The sequence below is a fragment of the Mustela nigripes genome, chromosome 1 (genome assembly GCF_022355385.1).
Source record: "Mustela nigripes isolate SB6536 chromosome 1, MUSNIG.SB6536, whole genome shotgun sequence".
NCBI classification, from domain to species: domain Eukaryota; kingdom Metazoa; phylum Chordata; class Mammalia; order Carnivora; family Mustelidae; genus Mustela; species Mustela nigripes.
Genome location: NC_081557.1, coordinates 119,748,409 through 119,774,405, shown reverse-complemented (window position 1 = coordinate 119,774,405; position 25,997 = coordinate 119,748,409). Strand labels below are relative to the sequence as shown.

At 37.2% G+C, this 25,997-nt stretch overlaps 1 protein-coding gene across 2 annotated transcripts in view; it reads right to left on the bottom strand.

The window, feature by feature from the left end:
- Nucleotides 1–25,997, bottom strand: part of KIF13B (kinesin family member 13B) — a 198,080-nt gene that overhangs the window by 105,356 nt on the left and 66,727 nt on the right. For both annotated transcript variants that reach the window (XM_059372373.1, XM_059372380.1), the window contains exons 4-10: nucleotides 20,817–20,877; nucleotides 19,141–19,233; nucleotides 17,792–17,972; nucleotides 14,516–14,603; nucleotides 10,785–10,919; nucleotides 8,296–8,408; nucleotides 6,832–6,943 (exon numbers count right to left, since the gene is read on the bottom strand). In XM_059372373.1, the coding sequence (XP_059228356.1) occupies nucleotides 6,832–6,943; nucleotides 8,296–8,408; nucleotides 10,785–10,919; nucleotides 14,516–14,603; nucleotides 17,792–17,972; nucleotides 19,141–19,233; nucleotides 20,817–20,877 (783 nt within the window). The remainder of the gene's footprint in view (nucleotides 1–6,831; nucleotides 6,944–8,295; nucleotides 8,409–10,784; nucleotides 10,920–14,515; nucleotides 14,604–17,791; nucleotides 17,973–19,140; nucleotides 19,234–20,816; nucleotides 20,878–25,997) is intronic.

Genomic DNA, 25,997 nt, shown 5'->3' with positions numbered 1-25,997 from the left:
GGCTCAGGTCATGATCCCAACGTCCTGGGATCAAGTCCCACATCGGGCTCCTTGCTCAGCAGGGAGCCTGCTTCTCCCTCTGCCTCTGCCTGCCATTCTGTCTGCCTATGCTCGCTCTCTCTCCCTCTCTCTCTCTGATAAATAAATAAAATCTTTAAAAAAAAAAAAAAGTGATTACCTACAATCTACTCCATGATGCCATGTACTTCCTTAGAAAAAATGAACAATCGTGATATTATTTCTTATCTGATCAAAAAGTGATTACCTACAATCTACTTCATAATGCCATGTACTTGGAATCTCTGTGAAGCTTAAATAATGGCAGAGAAAGTGTTGCTGTTACAAGCTATCAAGTACCTTGCAAACTTTTTCAAACATAAGATATAATTATAGTCTTATAAAATAAAAGATATGTTGAAGGTACCTGATTTTATTCCCTCTGACAGCTTCAAAAACTAAAAAAACAGGCTTATCTTCTACACAACCATTTCTACAGTTCAGGCAAGGGGGCTAAAGAAAACACACTCATTTTCATTATGCTAACACTGATCAGTCTGGTGAAACAGGCTTTAGAATGGGCGCCAACAAATTTGAAAAACTACTTCCACTTGAGAACATTAAAAAATAACTAAATATAACTCAGAATTACAAAACTAGAAATCAAGTCCACCCTGACTCTGCTTCACCACCCAAAGGCTGTATGTAATCCACCTGCCACAGGCAGCCTCTCAGACAGCCCCGGATGAGCCCTAATCCCTGGTATTACTACCTCAACAACCAGCCCCTTCCCTTCAGTGTAGGCAGGACATCTGATTTATCTCTAAGGAACAGAACAGAGCAGAAGTGATAGCATGTCACTTCTGAGATGAGATTCTAAAAAGATCATGGCTTCAGTTATAGGTATTTTCTCTTACTCTTGGGAAACTACTGTCAGGAGGTGAGGTGGCCCTATGAAGAGACCTCAGGAGTGAATTTAGAAACAGATCTGAAGCCTGACAACAACCACCTAGGTGAGCAGATCCAACCCCAGTCAAACCTTGTACTGACTACCCCGGTAACACTTTGACTGCAGCCACGTGAGAGACCCCCATGGGAACCACTTGGTTAGACCACACCCAGAATCCTGACCCATGGAAACTATGAGATAATAAATGGCTGTTGTTTCTAGCTGTTAAGTTTTAGAGGTAATCTGTTCCACAGCAATAGATAACTAATAATACACTAACATACCATCCCAAGATGAAAAGAATTAACCAAAAAAAGAGACTCAATACCCTCTTTCAGCAAGAGAATATAACTGAATTATAGATTCTCAAGATAGAGAAAAGACTCAAACAAGGCAATATGGGGAATCACAGGTTGTAAGAAAGCCAACTCTACCTTGGGCAGCATTAACAGATATAAAACTCTTACTTCTGAAGATACAAAGTTTTTCCGAGATCAACATATCTAAAATTTGTCTGTGCAATCTATGATTTACACCATTTTGGGACAGACTTTACCTAGTCTCTTAGCGTTTTGTGAACTGGATTATTTTTCTGATTAAAAAAACCCCAGAGGTTTGTTCTAAACAAAAAAGGTCAAATACTCTGCCTAAAGATCCAGACCTAGTAAACCAACAATACTCTAATCCAGCGGTATTCCGCTTTCAAGTCCAATATGACTGCTACTCTCCCACAGCTACTCACAATTACACAGTAACCAAGTAACACTTGGCAATACAGAGAGCTCAGACCTGGGAAACAAGTAAAGTGGCCAGACAGCTTTCCAAGTTATTCTGTCTTACTGCCAGAGACCAAGTAATTCCCTAGGTAATGCTAACAGTTCAATACAATCACAGACAAATGTGTGTGTGTGATCGACAATGACAATCCACTAAAGAAAATTCAGTTTTCCATAGAAAACATAACTTCGTTATACTTCCAAAGGAAATATACTCTAACGCATGAAAAGGAAGGAAGCATAAGTAATTTGGGCTCTAGAAGGCAGAAGTAACTCCCGCCAAGTCTGCATGATGGCTTGCTTTCTTCTTTGCTTCCAGACACTGATCTCACACCGTTAGTGCCCAGCTTTGGCAACTTCCAAAAGAATGTCAAGATGCACATGAATGAAATTCCAACGTTATATATAAAGATCACAGGAATGACATCTCCAATTACAGTTCAGTCACTCGCAACACCATGGGGGAGTGCTGCCTTTCAGGATCTACTGCATTCTGTTAGCCCACGTGAACAGCAAATACTACTGGGTAAAAGGGTATTTGAGACAGTAACGAACAAGGGGAAAAGGCATGGATACTGTGCTTCAACTTGTGCTGAGAAAAGGAAACCTGGCAAAGGACAAATACTTGATACTTTAAAAGCCCTTGTGCATGAGTAACAATATGCTTATATTCAAAAATGGCCCCATGCCATCAGCAAGAAGGAAACAGCAACAAAAGAACTGGCACTCATTCAAGGAGAAAGTATAAAGCTTCTTGTTACTCTTTAATTGTTTAATTAGGCAAATCAGATGAGCTTTGTTTCAATGCAGCAACTGCAAATTAAATGGACACAGGAAAGAAACTGAATTTTGGAAGGCAGGATTTTTTAAAGCGGAAAGAACACTCTGAAGTCATCTAACGAAATTACTGCACTTTACAGATGAGAAATTGAGACCCAGGAAGACTGGCAGACTTAACCGAAGGTCATAAACGCTAGTTCAGAGCAGAGCTGAAAGTACTCCTTCACTCAGCTCTTCACAGAGTTTACCACCTAAAGGGTAACCCTGGTGAGCAAATACTATATAGTAAGAACTAGAGTAGGGATAAACACAGCATGGTCGTAGAAAACACAACGAGCAGAAAGCCTAACCTTGAAAGGTTAGGGACAACTTTCAGGGAAAGTGACATCTGAGACCTAAAGATATTGAATAAACATCATCCAGATAAAGGCTCGAGGGGAGGGAAGTAAGAGAAGAGATTGAAAAGAAGAGGAAGAAAGTTCCAAACAGAGTAAGAGTAAATTCCTAGAAGTTAGAGCACTCATCACTTAGCTAGAACTGATTATAGCAAGATCAAGATGAACCATTAGAAAGAGGGAGGGGTCAAATTACTGAAGGCCTAGTAAATTACAAATCGTCAAAGAATTTGGACTTTATCATAATGGCCTATAAGAGAGTTACTGAAGAGACTGAAGTTTAAAAAAGAGTATTAACTTTAAGATATGATAACTTACTATAAAAAAATGGGATGGAAAGCTTGAGGGAGATGTTTCAATCATCTAGGCAAGAGATGGAAGTCGCCTTCATTAGATAAGTGGCAGTAATAATGAAAAAAGGTGGATTAAGTCAAAAGATACTCATTATTTGAGCATTCATTACCAGAAATTATTTGATGTTAAGAGGTTCATATTTAGAAGGTTACCCTGAGAAGCAGAAAACCTCTTAATAAGAAATGGTTCTCCACCGACCACTTACCAAACGAGTAACCACTCCACTCACCAGAAGAGCTAGAGAGAGTGAGAAGAGCATTCACATCCATCCCCCACCAAATCACCAAGGGCAGTCATTTTCTCTGACCCCAGATGTTGTAAATATCAAGAGCATAACACAATTATAATGCAAATACAATGCAAAAACACTTTTTTAAAAGAAACTGCAAACCTTATAAAGGATGAGCAATTTTATGAGTTCATTGATAGGCTGGAGTACACTAGAATCATACAAAATCGAACAAGGATCAGGGAGAGTTTGACTAATTTAGAATTAAAGGAGAGAGCAAAAGGAACATAAAAGCCACTTTAAAGGAGAATGATTTGTGTATCAATGGATTCCATTGGGAAAGTTATGCAGACATCAGAATAAGTTTTGTAAAAATGCCCCACTTGTGAAGGTATAATGTTTTTTAAGTAAAAAGTATGACAAAAATCAATAAAACTTCATTTTTTAAGCCTAACAACACACAAGAGGTTACAATTACAGCTTTATTTTACCAAACAGAAGTTAAAGTGAGTTTTTAAAATGTTCAGTTTTTTTCCTCAGTTCAAGTATTTTCACAAGTTTCTATTAAAATTTGGTAAGAGTAAAGTGCTTCTCCTTCTAATGAAAAATGACCTTTTGTAAGATGAACAATATATAGCCTAGGCAAGAGAAGATGGGAAGTGAGGTCAGTCCTGATTCCAATCTTGTTTCTGCGACCACTGTCAATTCTGTAAAATGGGAACACTACCATTTGCCTTCAGAGAAGTCAATGAGATCATGCACATGAAGCGCTTTGCGTGGTACTTGATTCTTCTGCCTCCAGCCTATGGAATGGATCCTCAAAAATTACCCAGGCAACTTCAAGCCTGTGAATTAATCTGATAAGAGATATTTCCTAGTGTTTGTTTAAATGGACTGAGGTAATAACACTGGAACAACAGAACAGTAAATATTACGTCTTTTCTTTTTCTTTTTTTTTTTTTTTAAGATTTTTATTTATTTATTTGACAAGTAGACAGAGAGGCAGGCAGAGAGAGAGAGAGGAAGGGAAGCAGGCTCCCCGCCAAGCAGAGAGCCCGATGTGGGACTCGATCCCAGGACCCTGAGATCATGACCTGAGCGGAAGGCAGCGGCTTAACCCACTGAGCCACCCAGGCGCCCAATATTATGCCTTTTCAATCAGGCACATGCAGGGAATAATCATGAATGATCGGGAAATGTTTCTGTGGGAAGTCTAAGGAAGAAATAAGTATCGTATCGAAATTCCTTCTGGAAATTAAGCAAATGAGATTTCAAAGTTAATTACTGATATGTGAAGACCAGTACAATTATTTCCTTGGTAGTGAAATGTTTTGTAATACCCCTTAAATCTAAGAGTTATCTACAAGTGGTTTTTAATTATCAAACTTTGCTAATTTATCTTTTTGTTTTAAATTTCTAATTTTTTTGCATTTTGGCCAAAGGAAGTACTCTACCTGATTTTCCACTGTGGCCAGTTTCACTTAATAAAGCATGCCCAGGGGTGCCTAGGTGGCTCAGTGGGTTAAAGCCTCTGCCTTTGGCTCAGGTCATGATCCCAGGGTCCTGGAATCGAGCCCCATATCAGGCTCTCTGCTCAGCAGGGAGCCTGCTTCCCTTCCTCTCTCTCTCTGCCTGCCTCTCTGCCTACTTGTGATCTCTGTCTGTCAAACAAATAAATAAAATCTTAAAAAAAAAAAGAAAAGAACTACCCTACAATCCAGAAATCCCATTCCTGGTATTTACCCCAAAATACAAAAACACTAATTCAAAGGGATATATGCACCCGTATGTATATAACAGCATTATTTATAATAGACAAATTACAAAAGCAGTCCAAGTATCCATCAACAGATGAATGGATAAAGAAGATGTGGTATATATACACAATGGAATATTATTCAATCATAAAAAGGAATGAAATCTTGCCATTTGCAAAGATGTGGATGGAGCTAGAGAGTACAATGCTAAGCAAAATTAGTCAGAGAAAGACAAACACCATATGATCTCATTCATATGCAGAATTTAAGAAACAAAACAAACAAGCAAAGGGGACCAAAAAAAGGGAAAGAGGGAGACCAATCAAGAAGCCAACTCTTAATCACAGAGAACAAACTCTGATGGCTCTGATGGTTCCTGGTTGGGGGGGGTGATGGGTGAAATAAGTGATGGGGATTAAGAGTTCACTAATGATGAGCACTGGGTGATATATGAAGTGCTGAATCACTGTATTATACACCTGAAATTAAATGTAACACTGTACATTTATACTGGAATTAAAATAAAATTTAGGAATAGCCAACAAAAAAAAAAAGCTGTGTCCTCTGTTAAGTGAACCTGTGCTTAACTCATCGTTATATTCCATATATATGTGGTAGTATATTCACTACCACAGTGAGTAACAGGTGTTCAGTAAATTCTTGATTGATGAGAGAATAACTCATCACAATACAACACAGGGCTCATAAAATTATTTCTTCATTTAAAAAAAATAGAAAAGAGAAAGAAGTATTAAGTAAAATATTTTGTTGCAGGTTGGCAACCCTATACAGAGTTAAACTGTCACTGGATTTTCTATCCTCTAGCTCCCAGTCCAATATCCAACTCACCACACCACTTCCATAAACTAAAGGGAAATTTGAAGACAAAGAGAGCTGAAAATAGCCTCTCTCTTCACCAAACTCCTATTACATGTCCTTACCATCTCTCTCATGGAATCACTGACTCTTGTTATAACATTTTGTGTACACAACTTATCTGCCCTACCAGACCCTGAGCAATTAGAGGGCAAGGAGGGTCCCACATTTCTTTACATTCTTGTCATAGCACTTTACAGCTTTTGTTCTTTCTCACTTCCATTTCTCCCAAACATACTAAATCAATTAACAAAACAAATGACTGTGTGCTCTATTCTGTATCCTTAAACAACATGAAGAAGCTAAAAGTAAATTAAAGTGATCATGAGTACTCTTGACGTTAATCAGAAAAACAAGGTCCAAAATGTCAGTCAAACAAAAGGAGTCTGTGAGAAAGACAGAGTAGTCCAGCTGAGTCTATAAGACAGTAGAAATCCTTTCCTATGACTCAATCACTATCAGATTAGCACGAGGTTCCTCTTTTACATCCCACAATCTCAAAGGTAACTGTGTTGTTCAGTGTGCCCCAAATCCCTTTGCTTCCAGGTTCTAGTGAATCAGGTACTTAATCTATTAAATTTATGATTATCCTGTGAGAGACTAATGATTTTAAATTTGAACATTGGTAAAAGAAATGAAACAGGAGGATTTACAGTCTACTCTTCCTTTCTACCAAGCACCAAGAGTAGGCCAGAAAGGGTAAAGGTGGGGAGCTTACTTTGAGCAGCCAAGTGAGAACTGAGTCACGATATGGAACAAATTTATTCTTGTTTTTGCCAGCACTCTGATCTGCTAGAGCTGAGATAACCAGACCGAGGGTTGTGAGGGACCTGCATGGTACAACAAACCAGAATAATCATAAAAAACTAAGAATATCAAATGTCACATTTTAGCACAAAAACTGAACATCAAGATGCCTTGTACCTGTATGAGAATAGTACTGTTGTCAGCATTTTGCTGCTCAGTTTAAAACACATAAATTTTAAAAGCTGATATCCTTCTAACACTACTGCAAGCAATAAAATGGCTTAGCTCAATTATTTTTTTCACTTCTGTAAGTAGCAACATGAGCTGTCAGCTTCTAGGTTAAGATAAAGACACAAACACCACATATCTTTAAGAAAAGAAGCCACAAATACAATACAATACATTAAAACTTAGTATAAGGCAAAAACCTTTGCATATATGTATGCGTGTATATGAGTATCTATGTATAACATTATGTATCTACACACATATCATACATAATATCATTTATACATCTGTATATCACCATTCAATAATATAATAATAGCATAGCATTTGGATGACAATCTTCTATGATCTCCAGTTGGTTACTCTCAATATGCATCTTTCTGGATTCCCACCCACAAGGAGCTAGTAATTCAGCTTGAGGTAGAAAATATAACCATATGCAGGAGTCCATATACAATGTATTATTTTCTAAAACCCTAGCTTCTTGGTGTAAATGACAGCAGTCATACAGGGGAAAGCCCAATGTGGCTAGGACACAATTTGATGTTGGTTCAGACAGTGACACCCAGGTTGAGATCAACATCCGGGCTGTGACAGACCATTACCTTGGTCCTCTTCTATAGGTCAAACCTGTGGTTCTCAGTTGGAAAGCCACTGTGCCGCCACAGGGAGATGCTGGCAAGGTCCATAGACCTGTTTGGGTTGTCACAACTGGGGGCGGGGGAAGAGAGGTGGCAGGTACTACCACCATCCATCTAGAGGGTAAGGACAGGGATCCCACTAAACATCTTACTAATACACAATAATAGTCCCTGGAACAAAGAATTAACTCAGCCCCAGATGACAATACAGCTGCTCTTGAGAAACCTCTGATTTGACTGTGCTCCTCAGCCCTACCACACATCTCAACAAAACATAAAATAGGCTCAGGCCCATAAAAAAAAAAGTGTGTATATATATCTATATATCTATAGATATATATACACACATCTATATATACATCTATATATACATATATATACATATATATACACTATATATTTATAAATACATATTTCACATATATAATATATCCAAAAAATTCTCCATTATTTATTCATTATAGCTTCAATCATTCCAGCTTCTTATTCTTTTAATAACCATAGAAGTTCCACCATTTGGCTCTTAAATCAGTAAAATAACAAAAGTAAGCTTCTGGAAAACTTACTTGTTGATGTTGCTCCCCTCCTTCAACCTGTCCCCTGCAGCCCCGGTTTTAGTTGCTCGCTCACTGCCAGCTAAATCAACCAAGCTCAGCTTGCCCACTTTCTCTCCAGATGTCTAGAAGACAAATCAACAAATACTAATAAACAGTTAAACAACATAGGAAGTCCTGCAACTTTACCAAATGAGTGTATTCTCTAAATCCTTTATTAAAACACTATTTACTGTTATGTCAAAATTAGCTTGTGCTGCTATATAACAGTGTAAGAAAGGGCACCTGGGTGGCTCGGTTGGTTAGGCATCTGACTCTTGGTTTCAGCTCAGATCATGATCTGGGGGTCCTGGGATCAAGCCCTAAGTCTAGCTTGCACTCGGTGGGGAGTCAGCTTGATTCCCTCTCCTTCACTGGCCCTCTCACTGCTCGCACACACACAGGCATGTACTCTCTCTCTCCCTCTCTCTCTAAAATAAATAAATAAATCTTTAAAAAAAAATAGTATAAGAAAACTGTATAGTCTAGTAGCAGATATATATAAAATTATACCCAACTCTACTAATCTAGATAAGAGTGAAAGTTATCTCAGAATATAGCGCCCCCCAAAAGGGTATTCTTTGAAGGGAACCCAGTAAAATTTTCTTTTTTTTAAGATTTTATTCATTTATTTGATAGAGAGAAAGGAGGTACACAGAGAGAGAAGACTTCCTGCTGAGCAGAGAGCCTGACATGGGGCTCAGTTCCTGGACCCCGAGATCATGACCTGAGCTGAAGGCAGATGCTTAACTGACTGAGCCACCTAGGTGCTCCCCCATAAAGTTTTCATAGAGAATTATATAAAATAACTTATAAAATATAAAATTTAATATGATATGAAACTGCTTAAAGTATCAAAATATTTACCAATAGCCCTGAGAGAAAAATATTTCTGCAATTCTTACTGGTCTTAAAACAGTATTTTACATAATAGGATCTCTCAAAAACTCAACACTTTCTCACATTTTTCATATTATTTATATATAGTAACTCCTTTATTTCATAGTTTCAGGTATTAAATTTACATATTTCTCTAGTTATTATATAAATACACATATATATATGCTGACATTTTCCTTTATCAAAAATATTCCATAACATAACCACACACGACAGATATTTTATACTTCCGCAACAATACAAGATATGTGGGAAAGCAATGCCTAAATGTACAGGCTGGTTCATTTCTTAAAACTTTTCTTTAATATACATATTTATATTTACTTCCATAAATAAACATGTTGCTAACAAAAGGATATTCAGCTTCCCAAATCAAAAGTATTTTTGGTTAAAAAATAAAAAAGCCTTCAGTATGTTTTTGTTTTATGCTGAAAAGGAAATAGAAAACAAAGAACTTGTTGTTACACTAATCTTGCTGTGATGGTAAAAAAGAAAAATATGCTTTCAGCAAATGAAAAATCTTGCCAAAATATAGCATTTTGCCAGCATGATTATTTTAGCTTCTGGTATTTGAAACTGATTTGCTGGGGGGTAGGCATCATAATAAAATACACAAATATTCACATAAAAATTAAGAGGAAAAATGAGAAGTTTTCAGCGCAGTAGAAGCATATACATCTCTGGCTCTGTTTACTCTTTATAAGCTTCAAAACCAAACACTCCAGAAGTCATTCTACAAATCTACTGATTTTATGATACAAGTCCCCAGTATAGTTTATTCCTTCTAATACTTAGCTGTTCAGTAAAAGGTAACATTTCCAAACAATATCTACTAAATCAGCTGGAGTTAACATTAGCTTATACAGCTAGCCATCCAGTTTAAAACTCAAAAAATGCTATGGTTTGAGGCTACGAGGTACAAGGCATGTTGAGCATGTCCCACCTTCCTTTAGTTGGACAGGGTGGAACTGAAAACTACATTTCTCTGACTTGCTTGCAGCCAGGGTTCAGGATGTGACTTGGGTTCTGCCAAGCAGATAGACTTGCTTCAGATTTGGAAAGCATTAGCAAAGTAGAGGTCATCCCCCTGGCCTGTTTTGGCTTTTTTCTGCTGGCAAGCAAGATCATGGAAATGGGAGGTTTTCTGCAAACGTCTCAGTTTACATTCTCCAGCTTCCCCTCACTATGAGGCAGCTTCACTAACTCCTGTGTCACAGACCACAGCTATCACGCAGGCCTGGAGCTCATAGCACTAGTGGTGGCCTCAGAAGCAGTATCATCCTTGGTGGATGAAATGTACATTGTTATTCCTAGACATTCAGTGTAGAATCCACTCTTCCTCAAGTGTTCTAACAACTCTGTAATCACCCAATCCTTCCATTAAATCCCTTTCTGTTTACCTACAGTGGCTTCTGTGTCTTGCTGAGTCCTAGCTAATACTCATGTCTGGCTAGGACTTTACATCACCTAACACCTAAAGGGAATGGAATAGGATAAATCATGATCCACTTTAGAAATATTAAAAAAAAAAAAAAAAAAAGGTCAAGCGTGTGAATACCTACCCCAGACTTCACATCATATAAAGTATGTGTAAGGGTGATTTTGAAGACTGCATGGGATCGACTGCTCTCCTCATTCATGTTGGTAGCCGCAACTGTACGAGATTTGTTACCCTCAGACATCAAAGACTCAATATCCTAAGTAGAAACAAGTCACAGACACACATTTCATTACCTGTCAAACAAACATCAAAACTCTGCTATCCTATGAAATGAATTACAAGTTTCACTACTCAAGTCAACTACATTTGGAGTTTACACATTTACACTTTATTTCTCAATGAACATTAAGCTGCACTGAAGTTAATAGCCAATACTGTCTCTGAAAACTCAAACAAAACATTTACTTTCTGTAGGTGCTGAATAAACTTAAAAAAGTTTAGAAGCCACATGTGGAGACCCCTAAGATGGCCAAATATATCATGCCAAACCTCATCTAATCTAGAAATTTTGAAAAATTTAGTTTCTTTAATAACACAAGCAATAGGAGACAAGTATTAAATAAAATTATATGAATAAGCAATAAACAAAAATACCTGCAACCCCTTCATGTAAGCATAACATTGTGTCACCACATTAGTGTGTATTATACCAGATCTGTTTTTGAAAACAGAGTATCAAGGAACTAAATTCCTGCACAGATTTACTACTTCATTGCCATTCTACTAAAAAGGAGATAGCATACCTTATGACCCACCAATTGCACTACTGGGTATTTACCCCAAAGATACAAATGTAGTGGTCCAAAGGGGCACGTGCACCCCAGTGTTTATAGCAGCAATGTCCACAATAGCCAAACTATGGAAAGGACCTAGATGTCCATCAACAGATGAATGGATAAAGAAGATGTGATTAATACACACACACACACACACACACACACACAGGAATATTATACAGCCATCAAAAATGAAATCTTGCCTTTTGCAATAATATGGATGGAACTAGAGGGTATTATGATAAGTGAAGGAAGTCAATCAGAGAAAGACAATTATTATATGATCTCATCGATATGAGGAATTTGAGAAACAAGACAAAGGATCATAGGAGAAACGAGGGAAAAATGAAATAAGAAGAAACCAGAAAGGAAAACAAAGCATAAGAGACTCTTAATCTCAGGAAACAAACTGAGGATTGCTGGAGTAGAGTGGGGGGAGGGATGGGGTGGCTGAGTGATGGGACACTGGGGAGGGCATGTGCTATGGTGAACACTGTGAATTGTGTAAGACTGATGATTCACAGATGTGTACCCCTGAAACAAATAATATATTATATGTTAATTTAAAAAGAAAAAGAAAAAAAGGAGATAGCATGATGCACTTAAAAGATCATGGGATGGGATCTCCATTTTTTTAAATGTCAGAAGTTCTAAAAATGGTTACTTAACCAAACTGAATTTTAGTTTCATAAGTAATAATACAGAGCTATAATATAATCTACCTTACAAGGATTTTAATGAGGAATAAGAAAGATGGTATGTATTGAAGAGTTGACTACTTGTCTCCTCTTACCCTGTCTCATTTTCTTTCTAGTAAAGGAACCCAAAGCTGAGCACCTTACCTTGCAGTGGAACTGAGACTACATTTCCCAGATGCTGTAGCTCAGTCTGGCCATAGGATTAAGTTTTAGCAAATGAAACACAAAGTCATTTGGGAATTCTCCTTAAAGGGAGTAGGCATGCTCTCACATCTTGGTTCTAAGAGCTAAGATCTTGAACTATGAGAATAAGGGCATTACCACAGAGCCCTATGTGGAGAGCTGGAAGGAATCTAGGTCCCCAAAAGCATCTTTGGAACCACTATATCAGCCCTCTGCCCATTCATTCTTTCATTCACTCATTTGTTCACTTAAATATATATGAAAGTCACCTACTACATAACTGGTACATTTTGAATTCTGAGAGTAAATAAGGAACAAAACAGATGACAATTCAAAGGACTTAAATTCTATTATATTTTCCTGTTATTTGCAGCCAACACAATCCTGACACACATATATGAAAAACTTTGAAAATCATAATTTTCTATTTTGCTGTATCAATGAAAAATAATAATGTTTATGAAAAAAATTCAATATGATAAATAAAAAGCCTCAAAGTAGAAACATTAACTACATGGGACACCTGGGTGGCTCAGTGGGTTAAAACCTCTGCCTTCGGCTCAGGTCATGATCCCAGGGTCCTGGGATCAAGCCCTGCGTCGGGCTCTCTGCTCAGCGGGGAGCCTGCTTCCCCTTCTCTCTCTGCCTGCCTCTCTGCCTACTTGTGATCTCTGTCTGTCAAATAAATAAATAAAATCTTAAAAAAAAAAAATTAACTACGAAGAGAAGTTTAAGCAGACACCAAAATAGAAAAACCAACACAAAAAGTAATATCTACAATATTTTAGATCCATTCCAAATTCATTTTAGATCTATTAAATCTGACAATCCTGAGACTTAATGTAAAAGCTTCACCTTACTTAGCCTACACTTACTTACTGGCCCCCAATCTGTTGCCTCATGCATAAGCTGTTTTGAGCCTTTTAATTTTTTAAACAAGCAGGATGTCTCTTTACACTTTCCAATCTCCTCTGAGCCTTCAAATACATCTGATCTCTCCCCAATGTTGTATATATAAGTTCTCAAATGATCATTATCAAAATAACGATACCTACTAATATTTATATCAAACCCTAGCATTCTCAAAGACTTTTCACATTATCTCATTCGATCTCCACCAGGAAATCTTCCTAGACACCACCCTCCCCAGACATCCACATGTCCATTTAAGTTAGGCACCCACTCCTCAAAACTACCATGAATCCTAATCATGCATTTCTCACTGCTCTTAAAAATCATGTTGTTTTAGAACGCCTTTATAATAACATCTATGAGCATCTTGAGGAAATGGACCCATCTCATTCACTTTTTATATCTTCAGCACGTGGCACAAAGTCTGGCACATGACAAGTGTTCAATACATGTTTATCAAATGAAGTACCTAAAATTTACTAAGTGAAGTACTGTGGACCAAATGGTAGAAAAGATTAATGAACAAAAAAAACAAATGGACCTACCTCACAAGATAGTCAAGAAAATAAAACTAATTTCCATTTTAAAAATGAGGACAAAGAGGATTAGTGAGGTAGGTGATCTGAGTCATACAAGAGTCACATACAAGAGGATTAAGTATCACCAGATCAACATTCTCTGACTCTTAAATCAATGTACATTACATCACAGCATCTCACTCCACCCCATTTTCCTATCTCGCAAAGGCTGACGGATCCACACAAAGAAGAACTAAGTTTGAAAATGAAGAGAATAAAAGGCCAATGAGTGATCCTCTCAAATTAGAAACAGACTTTGAATTCCAAATACCCAATTCATGTTTTATTTAATGAAATCATAGGCAACTTCATTATCTTATGCACTACTAGGGAAGAAAAATGCTGCTGTATATTATTTTAAGATGAAATTTTAAGGATTATCACAATTTTAGAGCTCATAAGAAAGTAAAAGTGTATTTCACAATAGATGAATAGGGATGCTTTGCAAATGTGTACACTCTCTCTCAAAATTAAACTGTCCTAATAGCCATATATGGCTTTTTAAGAAAGATCTTTGCAAAAAGTAGCTTAATAAGTAATGCTACTGTTAACTTTTTTTATTTCAAGAAAAATAATCATCACAAATTAAACAAGAAATAATCTGCTACAGTGAATTTCAGCAGTGTATAGAAAGGAGGTCATTACCTTGTAGCTTGTGACAGCCAGTTTGGAAAGTCCATCGACATAGGGTCCCAAAACATTGTGCTCTCTGACTTTTAATGTTTGACGACTTCTGCCATTAAAAAAGAAAGAAAGAATTTTAAAATAATAACCTGCTTTTAAAATGATTCAATTGTGCTCCATAAAAATATACACTGAATTCAACAAAGATCCCAGGTAAAGAGAACCAACTTACTTGATCTAAGAAGAATATAAACCAAAATTTAAAATCTTGACTGGTAAGAAAAACTTCATAATGTGGTAAAATATCACATCACTCAAAAGGGTACACTGTGGGATGTCTATTTACTACCACAAAGAATGCGGACTCTAAATACAAACATCTACTTGTCATTTCACAGAATGTGGTACAAAGAACAGAAACTCAATAAATGTTAACTGTGCAAGAAAGAAAACTCAAGACCAATCTGAATCATGAATAAAGACAAAAAACAGACTGAATTTAATAATGACTTAAAAATATAACATTAGGCTGATCCCAGGGCTACTGGGTTGTTTAAATATGGGATAAAGATTCATTTACCACACTAGAATAATAGATTAAGTAGATGGGGTAAAAAACACACACACACACACATTATCATTTCAATAAGTGCAGTGAAAAGGATTCAACAAATTTACTTACTCATGATTAAAAAACAAATAGATACCACTTACAAAGAAGGAACTAATAAACTCAGTGAGGGGCACCTGCCAAAAACCTAAGGCATTACAGCATACTTAATTGTATCAACCAAAAAACATTAAGAATATTCCTTGTTGATTATATGGTAAATGAATTCTATCTCAAAAAAGCTCTGTAAAAAATATAAAAATTACAATAAAAAAAAGAATATTTGTTGACAGTGAGATTGCAAGTGATTCTTATTTATGAACTTATTTTCTAATGATTTGAAATCCTCTACTACCCTAGGATCAGCTACCAAAAACTTCACCTATTACTATAAAACTGTACATGAAATAAATATAGAACAAATTTTGACATAAGTCCGATTTCAGGACATACTATATCATAGCCTTTTCCTTTCATTTTTCCTATTCTCTTAAAAAGATACTGAATTCATAAAATCAGTACTTGATATAAAAAACTAAGTTCTCTTGGGGCACCTGGGTGGCTCAGTCGATTAAGCATCTAACTCCTGATTTCGGCTCAGGTCATGATCTCAAGGTTGTGAGATTGAGCCCCACATTGGGGCTACAATTTATTAAATAAATTAATAAATAAGTCTTTAAAAACCCCAAAAAACTAAGTTTTCTCAGATAGTCTCCCTAAGAAGGGATTGCCCTTAGAGCTTTTAATCCATTCACTTCAACTCTTCGGAAACAATGCAAAAGTCCTCAACAAACTTGCATGGTGGAAGCAGCAGTAGCAGCTAGCCACCATGGTGCACTTACTAAGTAAATGTTCTAAGACCTCAGGCATATCCCAGCCAATCTCCACAGCAGCCCTTTGTGATATTATGTAACGGTATTATCCCCTCAGTACAAATGAGGCCTAGAAAACATAAGAAACTTGCTCAACAGGTACCAATTAGAGGACCTGGATGCAGAGCCACATGAAGCCCAAGCTCATGCTGTTAATTACTAACAATACACAAGACAAACATAAGAAGTTACTGAAGACTCCAACCACATTGTAGATAAAGTTCAAGTGATTCCACACAAGCACCGTGGAATACAAAACAGGGGGATGAAGTCCACTAAGCATTTCTAGCTGGGATCTCAAGGAAAGGGATGCTCCTCACAGAGAGGAGGTGCAAGGGCGAGAATTCAGGGCAGAGTTGGGAAAAATACAAGGACACAATATTCAGCAAGATGTGGGTATCTAGGCTATAACCTTCCTACCTCTGGCCTCCTTTTGTTTCCTGCTTTGACTTTCATGCTTGGTGCCCTCCGGCCACACTGGACAGCGGGGTCACTCTCCAAGCAAGTAATTTCTTATACCTCTGTGCTCTAGCACAGGCTGTCCTCTATGCCTGAATGGTTCTCACCAAACTTCTCAGTGGACAAACTCCTACTTAGAACAAAAATCATCAAGCACCTTCTGTGGACTCTTCTCCACATTCCCTTTGCTTACTATTTTGTGTAAGCCCCTTGTACAATTTAAAAACATTATTGTATTGTATTACAATTATTTGTTTCTAAAACTCTCATTCGGTCCACACTGGGAGATCTTCCTTTCCAACTTGCATAGTGCTCTGCATGTAATAATGATCATTCAACAAATGTTAAGTTTTACAGGGAAACACTTAAGTGCCAATTGACTGTCACTGGGAAAGGCCCAAAGATCATCTTTGTCAAAGAAAACAAATGCCAGTGAGAGGCTGACATGTTTTCTTGACTGAGCATTACTATAATGCATTGCTTCTAAGAGCACCTTTCTTTGATCAACTTCTTCATCCAAACATAACTAAATGTCCCCTGGTAACTCTGCATTCTCTGTAACAACCTCAGCTCACTTGACCTTTGACCTTACAGACACTATTCTTCATCTATTAAGCCACAGGCTGTGGTTATTATGGGTTTCTTTCTCATTATGGTTGCACTTCCTTAAAATCTGACTCAGAAACTCTGTGCAATGGACAGATTTCCTCAGCTATGTCCCTCCTTATTAGGTTCAGTTATGACGGAAGAGTGAGAACAGCATTTTCTTAGGCTTTCTAATACTTCTGAACCACTTCGCTTTCAAAGTCTATGCCATCAAAGGGGACACTCTTTTTCTCTGGGAATTTTTAAAATTAACTATCCTAAAGTTCAGGTTTTAAATCTCTGATTATGCTTCTCCCTAACTTCATAGCCTACAAAGAAAAAACAGTTAAATTCTGCCTGAAATTTCTTGGTCTTGTTTTTAAAAAAGAAAGAAAAAAAAAAAAAAAACCCTACTTGATTAAGGATACCAGTCTGATATTAAGTAACTTGATTTTCCTTGCATATTTTTTGTTTGTGGTTTTGGATATATCTTAAAAAGGCAGTATGAGCCAGATATAGGTGCATTGGACAATGCTTCCCTGCCCCAACTCAGCCTTAAATGCAAAAGCCAGAACTGGCTTCAGGAAGCCGCTCAATGTGACTAAAAACAAAGTCACAAGGACAATAACTAGATAAACAGATAAAAGCACAAAGACAATCACTAGATAAATAGCTCTCTATCAGAGTTCAATATAAAAAATTTCACTTGAGTCAAATTCTAAATGTATTGGTCCACAATGCTGTAACATTAGAGTTTCCAAAGTCCTTTACCCTTTGGGATCAAGAAGGTCTCTAACTTTTTCATTATAAATTTCCATATAGGACACTTCTACTTTAAAACTCTGCTCTTCATTTTCCTCTTTCTGAGTTCGTTCAAAGAGTCCACTACAAAGTCTTGGAATTAATCCAGGTTGGTCAGCTGTGCCCATCATGGTATAAGATTTTCCAGATCCTAAAAAGTGGAAATCATAGTTATTACTGTGTCTGAGAAGTTTAAATACATAACCCTCTTTCCATTGCTCATAAGCACTTAGCAAAATGCCCAAAAGAAAATTAAAAAATATACCCAAATAAAATGATGAGACTACTAAATACAGAAGCTTTCCTATTACACATGTAAAATCTAAAGTAAACATCTTTTAGGAAGGGAATAAAAACATTCTTAAACCATTTCACACTTAAAAAAAAAAAAGTACCTAAAACAACCAAAAAAACAGTGAGGTCTGAGCAGCTTTCTAAAATTAACTGGGAAGATCCATATGATGAATACTATTGTGACTGTTCCCAACCACTAATCATAGCACAAAAAATACACAGTATCCCTATAGGCCCCAGAGCAAAGTCACTTACTACCCTCTGGCTAGAGGGTAGAAACCAAAGAGTAATCTTCTTTTTCTACTATAAAATTATTTTCTCGTTGTACCAACAATATGTATTCATTAAAGAAAAGTCAGAACACACAGGAAAATAGAAAGGAAAACATTAAATCATGATACTCCAACTTAAGAACTCTTTTTCCTTCTTTAGCAGCAATGCTTTTATAAAGATATTTTTAATTTACAAATTGCTGCTTTTATCACTTGACGCTTTATCAATGCCTAATAACTAAAACCAAAACACCACTTCTCAAGGACTAGGCCTTTTCTATGAGTTTTTGATGTTAACTCATTGTGACAACCCTATAGGGAAGGCCTATATTCACCAACGTTTTATAGGTAAGGAAACTGACATGTAAGTTTCACAGGAGCTGGGCTGGAGATGGCCTACCCTGGCTCAGAATCCATGTGCTTTTAACCACATCACATACTGCCTCTTAAAAAATATCAGAAGCATTCTTCCATAAAGAATAGTTTTCAACTGGAGAAGCTATACAATAGTTTTCAATTGGTGAAGCTATAGGTATATACCCTTATAAAAGTGACTCCTTCACTTTAAATAGATTTTCTTCCCTGAGAACCGCAGAGGTAGAAAAGTCAAATGCTCCTTATCAACTGTAACTGATAAGATGCTAACAATATGTATTCCCTTTGTTACTTTCTCTGTTATAATCTTTAAAGCTTAAATATTTATATTTAATATTATATATATTTAATAAAAAATATATTATTATTTAACATTACCAGTCTGTCCATAGGCAAAGATACATGCATTGTAACCATCAAAAGCATTCTGAAGGATATTCTCCCCAAGGCACTTGAAAACATCATCTTGACCTAAAAGAGACAGAGAGAAAAAGAATGAGAAAGGGTATTTTTCTGATGTGTATTAAGGAGGGCACTTGTGGTGATGAGCACTAGGTGTTACATGCAGCTAATGAATCATTTAACGCTACATCAAAAAATAATGATGTACTATATGCTGGCTAATGGAACATAATAAAAAAAAATAAAATTTTAAAATAAATTAAATAAATAAATGAATACAAATTTAATTAATTAATTAATTAATAAAGAAAGAAGGGGTATTTTAAGCCAAAACTACATATGTAAAATTTTTTGGAAAACTATAAACAATTAAAGATGCACTTTTTCAAACTATCTCCAAACAAGATTTTTAGACTCAATGAATACTTGCAAAAGCTTATGGCTTTCAAGTATTTCTAGTTAGCACATGATAGGAAATGAGTAAAAAGTTCCTGATAATATGAACTTGAATTAATAAATACTGGACAAAAATTCTCTGCAAAGCAAAAAGCTAATGAACTGCTAATTTTATAAACAATGACTATAAATACCCAAAATTCATACTAGGGACCTCCATGCACCTGAATTCAACTATATACCACCAGCTAATGTTTTATTCAGTGGGTACTAGAATTCAAAACAACCATACATATCAATTTGCTCTCCTTTTCCTCAATGGTAATTTTTAATTATAGAGCCTACAGTACACACCAGCCAGAGGAGGGAAGAATACCTCGAAAATGTCTTCTGGCTTTTAATCATGAACAAAAATAATAGGTTGAAATTCTCCTCCACAGGCTGAATTAAATATGTTAATAACAGAAGTCATTCAACCTCTCTTTGAGTCTTGAATAAAACACGAAAGAACTGGATGTTATGTTTGTTATACTTTGAATGCTATAAATAACATTCCATTATGCCCCACTTCCTAGTTAATTTCCCAGATGAGTATATCATCATCTTACTTCCGATACAGAAGGAATCCGTAAGCAATCCATCAGGCCAGCTAGAATAAATTAACCTTAACTTTCTGAACCAGCTGCAGTACTACTCTGTCTCATGACAAAAGCCAATACAATATGACCCTCAATATTTAAAAGGTATTGCTTAGAAACAGGTGTCACACGCAGTTAGGAATAAAGCCAATTAAAAGGCTGTCCCTGTAGTCCTAAATTTGTGGTGTAAAGAAGCTTGAGACAGTGTTGCTGAGGAGGGTAAGAGAATAACAGAATTCCAAGCAGGCAGGAGCAGAGCCTAGACTAAACTGTAGGTTTCCTTTTCCCCTTGCTCAACTTTCCTATACCAAGCTGCCTCTGTAGACCACATCACAGACATCTAAGGGAGTCAAAGTGGCTAGTGTGTGCTCCATGTCCCATGTAAGGTCTGGGAATGTGTTCAATAACCTGTGTACCCTATTAATTTACCTTTACTGTCTTATAACAAGAACAGCACACAGTCAATCTCCAATTTCCCCAACAATGTAAAAACAGCAGAGGCAGGAGGAAATTCTCAATACAGGTCTTATCGCTACACAAAATAATGCTATTAATACTTTGTGGGGAAAAAAAATCAAAACACCTTTTCTATAGTAGTTAATAGGATGCTGTACTTACCTGCATATTTTTCTCTGACTGATTCATCCATAGACCAGAAACAGTGATCATATGCAAACACCTGTTGAAAAATAAAATATGGTATATATTAAGAACAAAACCTCACCATACTTATAATAAACAGTGCTATAACACTGATAACACTGTTCGCAGTAGTGAAATAAAAGTACCTTACTGTCTTAACAATGGAGGTTAGTTGAATTATTTATGGTACAGTTTTACAATGAACAACTAAACATCCTAAAATGACAACAACCTTTATTTTACGTGGAAAACTCTTCACGATGTTAGGTGAAAAAAGGAGAGGTTACAAAACAGTATTTATAATATGATGGCTATCGTATATACACATACATGCAAACACACACATAGTTACACATAGAAAGTTTATTTCTGCATGATAAGGTTAGTGATCTTTGTCTTCTTTGTTTCTATGGATTCTCTGCATTTTTACTTTTCTCAGAGAAAATGAAGATTTTTTATTTTATTTTATTTTTTTTAAAGATTTTATTTGTTTATTTGACAGAGAGAGAGATCACAAGTAGGCAGAGAGGCAGGCAGAGAGAGAGGAGGAAGCAGGCTTCCCGCTGAGCAGAGAGCACCCCAAAATGAAGATTTTTTAAAAGAATAAAATGTAAAGATGATTACTATGGCATGGTAAAAGTAGTTATAAAATAGATTCAAAAAATCACAACACACCCACATGCAATATTGCATAATTTCAAGACTGTGGAACACTGGTAAGAAAATGTTCCATATTAATGGAAAAGTTATGAAAGTCTGGACCATGATCCCATGTTTGTACCAAAATCTGTACAGATAAAAAGTAGTTAAGAATACACATGGGAGGGCGCCTGGGTGGCTCAGTGGGTTAAGCCGCTGCCTTCGGCTCAGGTCATGATCTCAGGGTCCTGGGATCGAGTCCCGCGTCGGGCTCTCTGCTCAGCAGGGAGCCTGCTTCCCTCTCTCTCTTTCTGCCTGCCTCTCTGTGTACTGTGATCTCTCTCTGTCAAATAAATAAATAAAATCTTTAAAAAAAAAAAGAATACACATGGGAAAATGGTTAGTGGTTAATACCATCTAGTGGGACATCACAGATGATATCTGTTTGGATCTTTTACATTTACTACTTTCCAAAATATGCATGGTTGGTTGTGGTTATTTTGGGGGGGGGGGCACTCTTTTAAGTTTTTTTCATTGAATTTTCTTTTTTTGGATTTCATATTTACAATCAAGTCTCAAAGGATTTTAAGTGTAGTTTTTTTTTTTTAGGGACACCTGGGTGGCTTAGTGGGTTAAGTCTCTGCCTTTAGCTCAGGTCATGATCTCAGGGTCCTGGGATCGAGCCCCACAGGGAGCCTGCTTCCCCCTCTCTCTCTGCCTGCCTCTCTGCCTACTTATGATCTCTGTCTGTCAAATAAATAAATAAAATCTTCAAAAAAAAAAAAAGTAAAGTCTTTTTTTTTTTTTTTTCCAAATTTGAGAGAGAGAGAGTTTGTAGAAGTGGGGGCCAGGGGCAGAGGAAGAGGGCTGGGGACAAGCAGACTCCCTGCTATCTAGAGAGCCCAAGGCAGTGCTCGATCCCAGGACCCTGAGAACATGACCTGAGGCAAAGCAGACGCTTAACTGACTGAGACACCCAAGCACCCCAAGTGTAATTGTTTTTAAAATCATTTAAGCTTGTAGTTCAAACTCTCCAATTTTTGGAGTCTGTTGCCTCTCTTCCTGTTGACAGTTTTCCTCTTGGGCCCTTATACGTTAGTTTGCAAGCGCATCTGAATTGCGAGTTTGTGTTTTGTGGTTTACGTGGTTGCTTGTTTTTTTCCTCTCCCTCTGGCCACCTTTACACTGCCACTCCTAGTTGCCAAAGCCAAGATTTTGGTCCTCCCAAAGTCCAACGTCTCCAAGCCCTCTGATTTACACAGACAGTTCAGTGTTGGTGGCCAGAACCCTTTCCTTAAGCCTTCATTCATGTTGGAACCTCACTCAAATCAGTTTTCACATGGTGAGTTCTCCAGTCCTCACCCATACATCAGGCCCCTCTAATCTACAAGAGAAGAACTTCTATCACCTCCAAGAACCTCCCTCTGATCCCAAGACCCAGTAAATACTTGGCTTCAGCCCCAGCTTGCTGCTAGTCCCTGAAGTTACATTATGTTGTTTTTTAATATGATGACATGATTTTAGTATTTTAAAAATATTTTCTCTGGGGCACCTGGGTGGCTCTGTGGGTTAGGCTGATGCCTTCGGCTCAGGTCATGATCTCATGGTCCTGGGATTGAGCCCCACATCAGGCTCTTTGCTCAGCAGGGAGCCTGCTTCTCTCTCTCTCTCTCTCTGCCTACTTGTGATCTTTCTCTGTCAAATAAATAAATAAAATCTTTAAAAAATATATTTTCTCTGTCTCTGTTGAGTTTGGAGTTGGCAGGAGATTGCATCTGTCTGAACTGTCAAATAAATAAATAAAATCTTCAAAAAAAAAAAAAAAAGGTAAAGTCTTTTTTTTTTTTTTTTTTCCCAAATTTGAGAGAGGGAGAGTTTGCAGAAGTGGGGGCCAGGGGCAGAGGAAGAGGGCTGGGGACAAGCAGACTCCCTGCTATCTACAAGGCTACCTGGACCAAAGGTCTAAAAGTTAATTTTTTAAAGAAAGGAGATTAGATTAAGGTGGTATATTAAGTGTGCATGCCTACATCCCGCTGCTACCTGAAATTAGCTCAAAATGATGCAGGGAGAGATGAAGGGAAAGCGCCAAAAGGAGGAAGAAGAGGGGAAAGGACAATTAAGTTTTTGAAAGCTAGACTGCTTGCTTTACCTATGGAGAAACTGAGACTCCCCGAAAAATAGTTGCAGTGAGACCGATGAGGGATAGGACAGGGTGGAGTGAGGGCCACATGGAGATCACAGGCCAAAACACTACAGAAGAAGATGCATCCAAAGGCAAGACCAGTTCTGAAACAGCACCAGGAGAACAACTAAATGAGCTACTAGAGGACTCTGGGGGCAACCACCAGGACAACTGGTTAAAGGGACCTTTAAAGCAGGACATGATCAGAACACTCATATCTTTGTGCAAAACAACAGGCAGGGGAGGCGTTTGTTCCCTGGAAGGGGGCAGTAATGGGAAAGCTAGGCCCAAAAGGCCAGGTGAAGCCTAGTGGCTGACAAGACCCAGGAAGAGGCAAGAGCCCTGGGGCCCAGAAGCTATCCAGAAGCTATGCTGAAGCACTGCACTGGACATTACTAATGCTCCACAAGCTTCCAAAGCTAAACATGTTATTTGTCAAGAGTTGTGGCTCACTGTGTTAGCAACACTCCCAACAGGGAGAGGAAGAAAAGGAAAAGGAAGATGGCAGGTGGTCCCAAAGGAGCGTGTATCACAATTTCAGGTAGGGGCTGCTTTTCAAGCTATACTCGTCAGCTGTAGTGAGAATCATTACAGCATGGTGAGAAGAAATAAAGTATGAAGTCCAAAATTAGGTTTCTTCTGTTCTTTCAACTCTTGTCTCTTATAATTTTATTTAATTCTGTTCTTAATAAGGTTACATAGAAACTACCCTACTTCTTTTTTTGTAAGCTTAACTCTCACTTCAAAGATGCCATCACCATATGTGTGTACTTATCAAAGAGCAGGCTCTATATGGCACTCCTCTCTCGATTATTACGGGTTTTCTTTCTTTCTTTCTTTTTTTAATTTAGGGATTTCCTTAACAACTGCATTTCTGAATCTCAGTTCCAGTAGAGAAGCTACCATTAAAGTAACCATTACAAGAGTCGATACAGGTGCTACACCCTGTTCATGGGCTGCTGAGGTACAAAGAATGAAGAACCTGATGGCTGGCAGGTAGGGAAGCTGGGGTTGCAAACCAGCCTTTCCACCAGGGGGCTGTTTATCACTAGGCTGGCTTGGCTCCATTCCCCAAATTATATGAAAGCACTGTAGCCTGGTACAAAGTTAGGAACTAATGAACACTTAGTTCTTACTTACTCACAATACTGAATAGTCTTCTTTAAGTTCTAGCAGTTTTGCAATTACAGGAATCTTTAAATTGTTATAGGAATCATCATCCAAGAATTTCCTAAAGCAGACAAACCCTTTGCTTTCTAAATATTATTCCTTTAAAATTTAAAAAAAAAAAAAAACTTTTTCAACAACAGTAAAGGAACACACAGTGCACAAAGTCAAATAACACAAAAACATAAATGTAAAAAATAAAAATCTCCCCATTCACCAAGCATACCTCTCCCTAGATATAACCACTATGTTAGTAATGTGGTGTTGATCCTTCCATACTTTTTATGTCAAGTCAACAATTTCTCTCAACATTAAGACACAACTGAATTAAATAAAACATGAACAGTTTTAAAATGTTGTGTAACATTTCCTCACATCTCTACAGCAATCTCCAGTCTCCAGCTCCATAAAAAAAAATCAGAAAACAGAAATAATCCAAAACCTTTTCAGAAAAAAGATGAGAAATCAGAAAATAGAAATAATCCAAAACCTTTTCAGAAAAAAGATAAAAGATAAAAAATAAATGGGATTTTTATATATATAAAGAAATCCAGTGCCATATTAAACTATTAAAAAACATTACTCAAGTTCCCAAGAACCGTGTCTATACATATTTTAGCAACAATAGAAAATGGAATTACAATTCAACTGCAGACTCAAAAACAAAATCCCAAGAATGTAGATAAAAATCTGAATTTCCTGACGAGTTCCAAGTAATGGCAGCAAATGGTCAATTCAAAAATATAGTCCTTGTGTCCACTTTCACAAACCTATAAACTCCTTAAAATATACAAGAAACTGACGCACTCCACTGAAGTTTCTTTAGAATCTGGGCTCAAATCTAAAATGAAAGCACATCTGCCTGAAGAAACTGTGGGCCAGGGCAGCTTTCTGTTGGCCTGAGAATGTGTCCCCAGCTGTCTGGGGAACAACATAGATCAGTCTGCCTAGCACGGTACTGACCACAGTCTGGAACGACCAGTTTCAAGCCAATCCATGAACAGTGGAGCACAAAAGGAATCTGTGTTGTAGTTGCCAGGAAACTGGCCAGAATTGGTCAAAGTACAAATACAGCTTTTCCATAAACCTTCAGGCCCTCCCATGCCAATAAATGATTTCGGGTTTATGAAAAGGCTGACAGCTTGCATTACTTTTATAAAAGTGACAAG